General features: G+C 51.1%; 1 protein-coding gene across 1 annotated transcript in view; it reads left to right on the top strand.

Moving 5' to 3' along the window:
• GRIK3 (glutamate ionotropic receptor kainate type subunit 3) overlaps positions 1-13,016 on the top strand; it is a gene marked incomplete at both ends in the record, with an annotated part of 224,976 nt that extends 211,960 nt beyond the window's left edge. Inside the window, 3 exons of the mRNA XM_080692401.1 lie at positions 8,300-8,522; positions 9,562-9,812; positions 12,822-13,016. Of these exons, the coding sequence (XP_080548527.1) occupies positions 8,300-8,522; positions 9,562-9,812; positions 12,822-13,016 (669 nt within the window). The remainder of the gene's footprint in view (positions 1-8,299; positions 8,523-9,561; positions 9,813-12,821) is intronic.
• Positions 13,017-13,406: the final 390 nt, after the last annotated feature.

Here is a 13,406-nt window from a genome sequence, read left to right as displayed (position 1 = left end):
CAGTGGTCAATTTATCCCTGTCCAGGTCTGGCCACATTGTCGCCCGCCTTCATTTCTGCAAAACTCCTCTTAGCCAGGCTTCCTCTTGCTGGCAAGAGCAGCAGTGGGGCCGTCATGTAGGCAGAGGAGTTTGAATGGGGACATATTAACCCAGACTCGGAGGATGAGCTGGGAGCACGCCATTCACCCAGAAGGGATCTGGACAAACCTACTTCCTCCCTCGCCCCTCCCTCTGCCCCTGGGGTTGGAATTCCTAGTTACGCCCCTCCCCCACCCAACCCGGTCTGCTGAGTGGATGCTGCTGTTAAGTTAAAGGATGCAGGAGCCAAGAGGAGCAAATGCAAGAGGTAGTGTTGAGAGCCAGAAACAAGCCAGTGACGTCCTATGAATGTCCCAAGGTACAGGGCAAGTGAACTTTATTTCCTTGTCTAGCATGCTCCAGGTTAGCTGAACAGTCTTAAAGCCCCACACCGGCCCAAGAGTAAGCCACGAGAGAGGGCTTTGTTCAAAGTGGACAACAGCAGGTAGCAGGACATCTGGCTCTCGGGGCCCCCGGCCCTAGCCTGCAGCCTGGGAGATGCATCTGAGAGGCAGCCCATCACTCCGGAGGCAGTTTCTCTCGGAGAGTTGTCAGAGAGCAGCAGACATCACAAACAGCGTCTCCTGTGTTGTCCTTTCTCCGTCTTAGAAGATAAAATTAATTAGGAGATGAAAAAGGAGGCCTTTGAAAGCACTGTTTGGCTGTAAAATATGTAGGCAAATGTAAAGAGAATGTGGGGGAAAGTCTGCTCTTTGCAGGGAGGGCTGGGCCGCTTTGAAGGGAGAGGGTGTGGGAAGGCAGCTTCGGCACAGATTCACCCGCTGGGCACTGGAGCTGGGAGTTTAGCCCGGGTGGGAGGGGGAGCAGCTGGGAAAGGGGCATTGCCAGGTTCCCCAGCCTGCACATCCTTGGTCGTAGCATCTGACCTGAAAGGGGCTTGGAGAGGCCATCCCATTCACCCCTTCCCCCAGCTGCAAAGCAGACTTTTCCAAGAGCTAGAGGGTTCAGGAGGATGCTCCCCGATCTCGGCCTCCAGTTTCTCCAGACCCATCTGCTGGCCTCTCTCCAGGCCTTAGCCCAGCCTTCCAGCAGAAACAGGACAGGAGGGACGATGTGCAGTGGCCAGGCAGCATTCAGTGCTGTGTAGCCTGGCCCTGTGGAGTAGCATCGGTTTTATAGTCACATGACCCGGATGTGAGTCCTTGGTGATGTCTCTGCTGGGGGACCTTGGACAAGCCACTTCACTTCTCTGAACCTTGACCTGCTCACCTGTATCTGTATACTGACTCCAACCATGCAGCAATTCACAAAAGGCTTCAATGAGCTACTGTCTGGTGGTTATTGCAGGGCCAGAAATTCTCTGGCTCCCAAATCCCATGCTACAGCAGATGACCTCACTGGGGACCTTGTCTTTTGCAGAGTCCCAGTGGACTGAGCCTCCTGGGCTTTGTGGTGGAGGCCATTAGTTCCTCCTACCATGGGGTAGCCACCTGCCTCTGTACAGGTCTGAGTACTTCAGGGGGAGCCTGGTTAGAATTGGAAGAACTCAGCCGGGCGTGGTGGCGCACGTTTGTAATCCCCGCGCTTGGGAGGCGGAGACAGGAGGATTGCGCAGGTTCAAAGCCAGCCCCGCTGGCTTAAGAGACCCTGTTTCCAAATAAAAATATAAAAATAGGTCTGGGAGTGTAGCCCGGAGGTAGAAGGGCTCCCAAGAACCACAGTACCACCAAAAACAAACAAACAAGAATTGGAAGAACTCCAGAGGGAGCAGGTAAAGGGGCAAGAGCAGTTGCAGGATGAGGGCCAGTGACAATGGGGAGGTCATTAAAAACTACTAAGGTAGCCTGGAGTGTTGGTACATGCTTGTAATCCCATCATTTGGGAGGCTGAGGCAGGAGGATTGTGATGCATGGACAGCCTCAGCTTAGTGAGGCCCTTTGCAACTCAGTGAGACCCTGTTTCAAAATGAAGAATAAAAAATAGAGCTGAGAGTGGTGCTTGGAGGTAGAATGCCCCCAGGTTCCATCCCCAGTACTGCAAAAGAAGGAAGGAAGGAAGGAAGGAAGGAAGGAAAGAAAGAAAGAAAGACCCAGTACTATAAAAGAAAGAAAGAAGAAAGGAAGGGAAGGAGGGAGGGAGGGAGGGAGGGAAAAGAAAACTACTAAGTTACTGGGACCACCAGTGTTTCCCTTGTTTTATCACCTTGAGAACGGAGTATAATAGTCCTCAACCTCGTAGGTTATTGAGATGATTAAAAGGTGATTCATACACACAGCTGAAAATGGTAGGTACCTGGCACAAAGTAGACTCACAACAGATGTTAGCAATCTTCATTGTTTATTGTTGCGAACTGGTGATACACAGGCCTGGCAAAATCATGCCACAGACATGATTTTGGGGGCCATGCATTGCTTCTTTTTATATAGAGCTATTTCTTAATTAACTGCCAGAATTTTTAAATTTGGACACTTTTGCATTAAATTTTTTTCACTTTTCCAGCTTCTTGAAAAATGTGAAAGATCTGGCATCACTGAGCTGGCTCTCCTACAGAGCAGTAATTGTCAGGAGCTCAGAGGCAGAGTTTGTCTCCAGTTTACAGAACCCACCAGCATTCTCTAGCTGGTTTGGGTACTCAGTCTGGCCCCATCAGCTTTTGAGTGGGGGGGCGCTGGGGATGAAACCCAGAGACATTCTACCTTCAAGCTATACCCCCAGCCTTATTTTATTTTTTATTTGCAAATAGGGGCTCACGAGGTTGCTGAGAGTCTCATTAAAATAAAATTGCTGCCAGGCGTGGTGGCGCACGCTTGTAATCCCCGCGCTTGGGAGGCAGAGACAGGAGGATCATGCTGGTTCGAAGCCAGCCTCGCTGGCTTAAGAGCCTCTGTTTCCACATAAAAATGTTAAAAAATAGGTCTGGGAGTGTAGCCCGTGGGAGTGTATCCCGGAGGTAGAAGGGCTTCCAGGAACTCCAGTACCACAAAAAAAAAAAAAAAAAAAAAAAAATTGCTAACTTCGGACTTGTGATCCTTCTGTCTCAGCCTCCCAAGTATTGGCGTTTGGGTTTTCTACCCCTAAGTATGTGTAATTTAATTTTTGTAGCCACTCTGTGCTATGAAGATTATTATCTTTATTTTTACTACAACCCAGCTTTTTTTAAATTATGACATCATTTTTCACTAAGTTTCTGAGGGTCTCATTAAGTTGCTGAAGCTGACCTCAAACCTGCAATCTTCCTGCTTCAGCCTCCAAAGTACTGGGACTACAGGCATGAGTCACTACTCCCATTTTATCGCCTGTTTCTAAGTAGGAAAACTGAACTTTGAAGAGAATTAACAAGGCTTAAGCCTTAAAGAAAAATAACAATCCCAACCATGTATGGAGCTTTAAGGGGCAGCTTTTATGCCCTTTAAAGCACTTCATATTTTTGCCTTTTCTCATTGGATGTTTATGATAACCCTATGCACTAGGCTGTGTGCGTGCGTGCGTGCGTGCGTGTGTGTGTGTGTGTTTACTAGGGATTGAACCCAGGGGCATTCCACTTCTGAGCTACATCCTCAGCCCTGTTTCACTTTTTATTTTGAAACAGGGTCTCACTAAGTTTCAGAAGGCTTTGCTAAATTGATGAGGCTATTCTAGAACTTATAAACCCTCCTCTCCTAGCCTCCCAAGTACTGGGATTAATGGAGCACACCACCATGCCCAGTTGGTTGATATTCTTAAAGCCACTTTTACAGATGTGAAAAGTGGGGCTCAGTGATGTGATATCAGTTGTCTACAGTCACAGAAGGACCCGGTGTGGTGTCAGAGTCCCTGCGGTGGAGCTGACCCCTCCTGCTCCCTCCACAGCTACCTGCAGCCCTTACCTCCATCCCCCTCGGCAGGGCCCAGCTGCAAGGCCTTACAGAAAACTGCAGGGCCTGTGTGGACATCGGGCTGCTGTTGGGGCAGAGGCGCAGCTAGTCTGTCCTTACCAGGGGGGCTGAAACAATGGGAAGAGACAGGGGAACTCAAAGAGGCCTCCTGGTCTTCACAGAAATCACCCAAGATCTCCATCCCCCTCGGCAGGGCCCAGCTGCAAGGCCTTACAGAAAACTGCAGGGCCTGTGTGGACATCGGGCTGCTGTTGGGGCAGAGGCGCAGCTAGTCTGTCCTTACCAGGGGGGCTGAAACAATGGGAAGAGACAGGGGAACTCAAAGAGGCCTCCTGGTCTTCACAGAAATCACCCAAGAGAAGCGATTAGCTGCTCAAGGACATGCATTTGATAAAGCCAGAGATGCCACATCCAGGGATAAGGAATCTAATTAATTTGGTAAAAGGTCTCCTTTCCAGTATGGAGAATACCCAAAGTCTTGCATGGAATAACATTGCCAGTGCCTATCTGCAAACATTCCCTGGGATTCAGCTCCCTTTGGAAAAAAAAAATATATAATGTATATATATATATACACATTATATATGTATAATACATATATACATTCTCTTGTACAAAAATGTTAAATTCTCAAGATTAAGTATCTTCAGTTGAGGAAAATCAATTTACTTCTTTAAGGAGGATGGAATTGAAAGTCGTGAGCCTGAAACTTACTTTCTTGCCAATTTTCCTGATAAAAAAAAGCATCTCCATCCTGGCAGATCGCCCTGTATTGGCTGCTCTAAATGATTCCATTAATTGATTCGGGTGACTGGCCCCAAAGTAATCCTTATTAAGGTTCCCGCCAGAGTCGGGTCAGGCAGGATGACGCAGGAGATGTAGGTATGCGGGACTCCATTCCCTGGGGAGGAGTGGAGCTGTTCAGACCAGTGATGGGCTCTGCTGACCAGGACCACAGAGATGGGACAGGAGGCTGAGGTCCCAGGTGGGGCTCTGACTTTGTCTCTCCCAGCCCTGATGTGCCAGAGAGGGATTTTCAGGGTCAGGCCCCAGAGTCACAGAATTGCTCAAGGACAACTTAAGGGGAAACAGAAAATACGAACATTGAGAGCCGAGATACAGAACAGTTACAGTGGGTGGCCATTGTAGGGAAGCAGATGTCAGGCCATCAAGGCAGTGAGCTTTGGCCACTGAAGTGGGAGCATCGGACCCCTTGAAATCTGTATCACGGCAGCTTCTGCCTTGGTGTCGCTTCCATCTTCACTGGTCCACGCTCTCTGGTGTCCTTTCCCACTTTCCTCACTCAGTTTCTTTACCCACTAGCAGCTCCCATGTGTCTGTCTTCAAGCACCATCTGCCTCAACACTCCCTCCAGCCCCCAGCTGAGATTCCTGTCTTGTCTGCAGCACTATGTTACTGGAAAAAGCATGCTGTGGTGTCGTGCAGGCCGGTGCATGGGAGGAATGGGATGTTGGCGGGGGTGGGCTCCCTGAGTAGTCCTTCAGTTACTTTTGCCAAGACTCAAGAGATGGGCGTCTGGTTGCATGAGAGAGTGAATGGGTAAGATGGATGAGAAAGAGAAAGGGACAGATGGTTAGGTGATAGGTGGGTGGGTAAGAGGATAGATGGATGGACAGATGATGGGAGAACGGATGGGTGAGTAGGTAACAGGCTAGGTGAATAGTCCAATAGTTAGTTGAATGCACTAGAATATTGATAGTGCATGGATAGGAGCATAGCCAGATGAATGAGAAGAAGGGATGGATGGATGGATGGATGGATGGATGGATGGACAGACAGATGGATACATTAGGAGGTATGAGGAGAGTCCTGGTTGCCTCCCACCTCCAGGACAAGAGGCAGAATTTGTAAAGCAAAAGAGACAGAGTTGTATAGGAGCTGGAGTCACTGGAGAAAGAACAGCATTGAGGTCACAATAACCCGAGTAGTAGAGGACCAGGGAGCATGTACATCTGGCAAAGAGGAAATGGTTGGACTTGGATAATATGATTATAAGAACAATTGGAATTAATATCTGAAAAGCAACTATATTGGGAAGAGAAGTAACTCATGTGCTTATGTAAGTATGAAAGTGTATTAGTTCTCTACTACTGCATAACAAATTAACCTAAACTTAGTGTTTTAAAACGGCATCTGGTGTCACAGTTTGTGGGTCTGGGATCCAGCACAGCTCAGCTGAGCCCTCTGGCTCAGAGGGCCTCTCATAGGCTGCAGCCAGTCATCCCGAGGCCTGGCTTCTAAACTCATGCAGCTCTTAGCAGGACTCGGTTCTACCCAGGTCGCTGACCTGAGGGCTTCAATTCTTTGTGACTATTGACCAGAGGCTTCCCTCTCTTGCTTGCCTTGGGGACTCTCCATAAGGCAACTCACAGTATGGCAGCACTTCCATCAGGAGGAGAGAGAGAGAGAAAGAAAGAGAAAGAGAAAGGAACACATGCAAGGCGAAATCACAGTCTCTTGTAACTTATCTTAGAAGTGACATTACATCACTTTGGAGGGAATTCAAAGAAAGTCAGTAAATCCAGCCCACACTCAATTTAAGTGTGACTACCAGAGAAGGGGGTTCATAGGAGGAACTCTGAGCTTCCTACCCCAGGAGAACCTGGGGAGGAAGCGTGCAGAGAAAGGAACAGAAAGGGCCAAAGAGTCTAGTAAGAGGAGAATACGCATATCAGAAAATAAGACATATTTGAGATGTCAAAAGAGCTAGAAATAAGAGGAGTGTTTAAGGGAGGAGGCACTGGCAGGATTGCACCTGGGAAGAGCTGAGGTGGGAGAGGAGCTGGGAAGATGGGTAGCACAGAATCCCAGGACGCAAGCAGCAGAGAAAGAGCAGCCGGAGGAGAGGAGTCCTGCAGGAAAAGAGTGGGAGAGGCTGAGGACCCAGCGGGGCTGGGAGCAGCCCAGCCGGGGTTCTGGGCATCTGAGCCCTTCATGCCTTCAGCTTCGGGGCAGGTAAATTTGAAGGCAAGGGAGTGGCTGCTTGTCTGTGAGGGTGCGTATTCCTTGTGGCCAAGGAAGGCAGGGCTGATCCCATCCCAGAGGGAATTCCAAAGGCTCCTGCCTGCTGCTCTGAGACTCCCTCCTGTCCTCCTTGCCTCCTCTCCCCTCCAGGTGCAGGCTAGGAAGCCAGTTTTCCAGGGGTTATCCCTTGCTGATAGGAAGCACCTTGAGACGGAAAGTCCACTTCCCTCCTGGGTTCCTGACCCCCTCCTGGCAGGCGCTGCTTCTTCCCCCTTCCCTACTCATCCCCCAGTCCTCTGCCAGGCTGCGTGAGTACACCCCTGCTGTCACGCACACAGGAGCTGGGCCGGGTGCCAGTCAGACAGGCTGACATCACAGAAAGCCACAGCCGACTCGGAAACAGCCAATACAATGGAGCCTGCAGAGCTCCCAGGGACTCAACAGGGCAGGGGCCCATCCCTGCTGGGAATAGGCAGCTGGTGGGCACCAGGTCCTCAAGAAACCTCATGAACACCAGGCACCATGCTCTGCCCCTTCTCCCTGGGCGGCAGTGGCCACTCGGCCTGCCTCTCCTCTCTCCTGGCCCCAGTGGCTTCTCTGAGTCTTCCCCAGGGCAGGCCCAGCAGACTTCCCACCAGGCCTGGACCTAGGGGCACAGGTTCTGCTCATATGAGAGCCACCAGCCCCAGGGTCTCTTACTGTTCTGAAGGAGAGCGGACAGGAACCCACACTTCAAAGCCTTCCCCTGAAACAGTACAGAAAGGGACCTGCTTTGGCCAATGTGGAAGTGGGGGCCCAGGCCTGGTAAGCTTTGCCCTTATCGGGCAAAGCTTATCTCTCTACCATCCACGCTCCTGGTGGTTCTGGGTGGAGAGGCAGTGCCGCTCAGTGGTTAGGATCATGGACTCTGGTTCTGCAGAGCCTGGGTGTAAAGCCTGGCTCTGCCACTTAGTATCTGTTTCGCTTTAGATGAGTACTTAGCTATGCCTCAACTTCCCCAGCTGTAAAATGGAGCTAATGCTAACATCTGCCTCTTGTAATGAGTTAGTGCAGGCAAGGCCCTTAGAACAAGGCGCGCACCTGCAAATCATCTAATGAATGTCAGAGAGAGAAAAAAAACAATATTTAAAAGTTAGTCTGAAGACCATTTGTTTCATGACAAAGAACCAGGATTTGCAGGAAATGTGTCTGAGTCTGAGTCTCAGCACTATCACTCCCCAGGGTCTTTGACCTCTCCTCCCAGGGCCTCAGTTTCCACACCTGAGCTACCTTAATGCGGTGCTACCTTACTCTGAAGAGTGTACACAGTTCAATGGCCCTGCTGAACAAGGGTGCAGTGTTTGGTCCTCTGTGAGCTCAGTAACTGTGTGCATCTATCTTTCTTTCCCTCGCACCCCAGAAATCTAAGATCTCCACCTTCGAGAAGATGTGGGCCTTCATGAGCAGCAAGCCCTCTGCACTGGTAAAGAACAATGAGGAGGGCATCCAGCGGACACTGACGGCAGACTATGCCCTGCTTATGGAGTCCACCACCATCGAATATGTCACCCAGAGGAACTGTAATCTCACCCAGATCGGGGGCCTCATCGACTCCAAGGGCTACGGCATCGGCACACCCATGGGTCAGTGAGGGGCGCGGAGTGTATACAGGGATGGGCAAGCCTTACCACGATGTCCACTCGTGCGCACAGACCCCAGCCATGTCTACTCATACACACGGTCCCTCAGCTCATGTCCACTCATACGCACACGGTCCCCTACTGCATCTATCCAAGCACACAGTCCCCTGCCATGTCCACTCAGGCATGTTGACTCCTGCCATGTCCACTCATGCACACGGTCCCCCACTGTACTCACTCAAGCACATGCCCCCCCACCGTGTCCATTCACACACATGGTCCCTTAGCCCATGTCCATTCACATATGTGGTCCCCTGGCTCATGTCCATCATGCACACAGTCCCTCAAAGCCTGGAACTTTGGCTGTATTTTTATGGTTGACATTGTTTAAGGAATTATAGATCAATAATTTGGGATTATTGCAGATATCATGTATGTTATTACACAGTCATTGATCATCAAATAAGAATCCTTATCATTTTTAGCTCTAAGTGGACTGCTCTCTAATATTTTTAAATGTCACTTAGGCATCATGCTGTGGATTATAAAAAGTACAGTAACAAAGTCCCCTGGCCCATGTCCATTCACATATGCAGTCCCCCGGCTCGTGTCCACTCACACACACAGTCCCCTGGCTCATTCCTTTGAATGTGGAAGGTGACATTTTCTCCGCCCAAGAGCCAAGGCACAGAGCCACATCCCTGGTGCAGGGAGCCCTGGCCCATGTAGTGAGAACAGGGACAGATCCAGAGGGAAGTCCATTCCCAGAGACCATGCCTACAGCGAGGCCCATCCCGGCCCCTTGCTGATGCAACCCTTGCAGGGGCTTTGCAGGGGTCCGTAGCAAGGGATAGTCAATGGGCAAGATCTCCCACCCAGATGTCCTGGATAGCTTTAAGTTGAGGCCCAGTAGTGACAGGGGCCCCCTTGATGTGAGCTGAGAGGGCTCGTGATGGCTGGCTCCAGCCAGGCCTTGGGGGAGGCAAACATACAATGGGCCCAGCAGACGCCACTGACCGCAGGGCCCCTCTCCCCTCCGCAGGCTCCCCATACCGGGACAAGATCACCATCGCCATCCTGCAGCTGCAGGAGGAGGACAAGCTGCACATCATGAAGGAGAAGTGGTGGCGGGGCAGCGGCTGCCCCGAGGAGGAGAACAAGGAGGCCAGTGCGCTGGGCATCCAGAAGATCGGCGGCATCTTCATCGTCCTGGCTGCCGGCCTCGTGCTGTCTGTGCTGGTGGCCGTGGGAGAGTTTGTGTACAAGCTCCGCAAAACGGCAGAGAGAGAGCAAGTGAGCACCCGGCTGGGGCCTGCACAGGGAAGGGCAGGATTTGTGCTGGGCTCATCCACCCTCAGACCAAGCACCTGCTCATCCTGCATCTAGGCCACCAGGAAGACCTACAGGTTCTGCCCCTGTCCTGACCAAGCACATTTTCCCATCACTCTTGTTCTGCCCCAGACCAAGCCCTAGTCTGGACTATGCCACAGCCTCCAAGCTGGCCCTCTACCCTCCATGCTTCCCTGCTGCTCTTCCCATCACTCTTGTTCCGCCCCAGACCAAGCCCTAGTCTGGACTATGCCACAGCCTCCAAGCTGGCCCTCTACCCTCCATGCTTCCCTGCTGCCACCCACAAATCACACCGCCGCCAGTACTTGGCTTAAAACTTAATTTGAACTTGGGCATGGTCCCACTTAATTCAGACTTGGGCATGGCTCCTGCTTCTAATCCCAATACTTGGGAGGCTGAGACAGGAGGATCGCAGGTTTGTGGCCAGCCTCAATAAGTCAGCAAGACTCTGTTTCAAAATAAAAAGGGCCAGGGTATAGCTCAGAGGTAAAACGCCCCTGGGTCAATCCCCAGTGCAAAACAAAACAAAAAAAATTTGAACTGTATCAGTTCCCCAAGTAAAACCCTGCAGGGTGGTTGTGGACGCTGGGTGACACAGGGCTTCATTATACTCTTTTTTTTTTCTGCTTCTGCATATACTTGAAAGTTTTTATAATCAAAAGTTTCAAAAAGAAAAGTTAAGAGGGCTGACCCAAGCATACAGACAGTTGAAAATGAGGCTCTACCAGTGTGATTAATTCAAGCGTGGCTGGGCAGTAGTTCTGGGTCCCCGTAGCAAATTAGAACCACAGGGAGAGAGTTTTTAAGTGCTAATTCTCTGGCCTCACTCCCAGAAACTCTGCTTTAATTGGCCTGTGGCGGATGCTGGCATTGGCGTTTTCAGAGAGTCTCCGGGTGATTTAAACGTGCACCTGACTTGAGGCCTCTGCACCGAGGAATTGCCTCTTACAGAGAAGCTCAGAGGGATCCGGGTTCTGTGTGGCAGGAGCTGCAGCTGGATCCCAGGTGGGGAGGAGATTACAACAGGCAGCTTATACATCCATCAAAAATGAAATGGAGTCACTTAAAACCAGCAAGCCTGTCAACAGGAGGAGGAGAAAGATAGCCTTGGGTGCTCCAGTTAGCATGGAGGTGAGGAAAGAGACCCCTTCCAGCATTACTGAGAGAAGTCTGAGCAGTTCATTTCTGGAAGGCCATTCCATAGGATATTTGGGCTTTAAAACTGGCCATACATTTTGACCACTCGATTTCCATTTTTAGAAATGCAACAAATACTGCGAGGCATAGTGGAACACGCTTGGGAGGCTGAGACAGGAGGATTGCACAGGTTCAGGGCCAACCTCAGCTGCTTAGTGAGGCCCTGTTTCCAAATAAAGTACAAAGTAGGTCTGGGAGTAGAGCCCAGAGGTAGAAAAGTCACTGGGTTCCACCCCCAGTACCATGAAAAAAAAAATGCACCAAATACAAATGTTTAAGGATATGTATAAATTCATGCACAAGGATGTTCATTGTAGTGTGATAGCATGAAAAAAAATGGGAAAATGCCCAATAATAGAGACTGGCTAAAAATTAGGATACATAAAAAAGAATAGCAACCAAATTCTTTAGAAATGCCTACTAAAATTGGACTGAGCTCCAAATTTCACCACAAAGCCTATGGGATCCAGGCCTGGACCACCTTTTGTACCTCCTTCATCCCATCCTCCTCTCCCTTACCCTGCTTCACACACAGCCTCCCTTTTTAATCTGTAACACACCAAGAATGCATCTGCCTTAGGGCCTTTGCACATCCTGGTCCACCCACCTCGACTGCTCTTCCGCCAACGTACCATATTTTGGGCTCCATCTGGCCATTCAGGTTGCAGCCTACATGCACCTCCTAAAGTAACCTTCCTTGCCTGTCCCCATTCCCAGCCCCTCTTTTCCCCCTTTCACTATATTTTTTCTCTTCATAACAGCTGTCACTCTCTGACATTGATTACTTGTTCACATGCGTCTCACCTGTTTCCATTCTCTCCGTCTTTTCGCTGCTCCATGCCCAACACCTGGAGCCCCGCCCAGCCAAGCACAGAGTCTCAGCAAGTGTTTGCAGAATGAAGAAAGGCAGGTCCAAGAGGGGTAACGTTCTGCATTTAATGTGCAAGGAAGGGAGACTCTGAGAGGTTACAGCTCCTAAGAGACAGAGCCAGAATTCGCAACCAGGTCTCCATCCTGGTTGAGACGATGGCCCTGGTGCTAATGCCCTGGCCTCACTGGTAAGTTGAGGTATAGACAGCCCCCACTGCTCTCCATACAGCTGCAGGATAACCGCTGGCTCTTCTCCTGGAAGCCACTGCCATCAGGTCCTGCGGTGACGCTGCACTTTTGCCATCTCTCTGGCTGCCCGCAGGGACCCAGGCCAAAAGGGGGCCATCATCCCCCAGCAGCCCTGTGGGGGGCTGCCTCCCAGCTACCACCTTGACACACATATGCTGGACTTCCCTGAATGGGAGGGCTGTGATTGTGCCCCTTGGCTGGAGCCCACCAGGAGAAGGGCTACCTACACATTCCTCAAGTCTTTATAGAGCCCCAGTTCTTGGCCTGGGCCAGTGCTGGGAGTTGGGCTCATGCACACAAAACTGACTGGCTCCAATCCTCATAGTCTAGAAGAAAAGATGAGACAGGTGCACCAGACTCCTCAGACGCTAATGGCACGTGTGCTAATCAGAGCCTCGGTTGTCTCTGTGAAATGGGGCTGAGATGACACTCCCTGACCCACTTACCTTAGTCTCCAGCCAAGAGCGTGGGACTTTATAGACTGTGACACACACAAATCATGGTGCTGGGCGCAGAGAGATGTCTGGGGTGAAGTTGTAAGAGAGCCAGCATGGCCTTAGCGTGGACACGGGAGGGCAGGAGGAGCTGACTGGAGTTGCAGAGCTGGACCTCACTCCTGCCCTGTTTCCTCCTCAGCGTTCCTTCTGCAGCACCGTGGCCGATGAGATCCGTTTCTCCCTCACCTGCCAGCGCCGGGTCAAGCACAAGCCACAGCCTCCCATGATGGTCAAGACTGATGCCGTCATCAACATGCACACCTTCAACGATCGCCGGCTTCCAGGCAAGGACAGCATGACCTGCAGCACATCACTAGCCCCTGTGTTCCCCTAGGCACAGGTAGAGAGCGGACACAGGCCCTGGGGCCATGCAGAGGGAAGCAAAGGAGACTGGAAGGAACAGCCCCATCCCCACACTGGGCTTGGGGAGCAGAGCTGCTGCCAGCATGCTGGGCCAGGAACTCCGCCCTTACCTACAAGAAAACCAGCAGGCCTCAGGCCAGCTGTTTGGGCTTCTTTCTCCTCTTGTCTTGTCTGTCTGTGGGTTTCTAAAGCTGCCAGCCAAGATAGCCAAGGCCAAAGGAAGCACACGCCTCTCTCAGGCCAAACTCACCTGCCCCTCTGCTCTCCTGGCAAGTCAAAAGTTTCTGCCACAGCCCTGCAGAGGCCACATGAACTGGGAAGAGATCTGATATTGCCGCCCCTTCCCCAAGGAGCCCAGGCC

The sequence above is a fragment of the Muscardinus avellanarius genome (genome assembly GCF_963383645.1).
Source record: "Muscardinus avellanarius genome assembly, chromosome: 3".
Taxonomy (NCBI): Eukaryota; Metazoa; Chordata; class Mammalia; order Rodentia; family Gliridae; genus Muscardinus; species Muscardinus avellanarius.
Note: the sequence above shows the minus strand (reverse complement) of the source record. Positions and strands in the feature narration are given on the sequence as shown.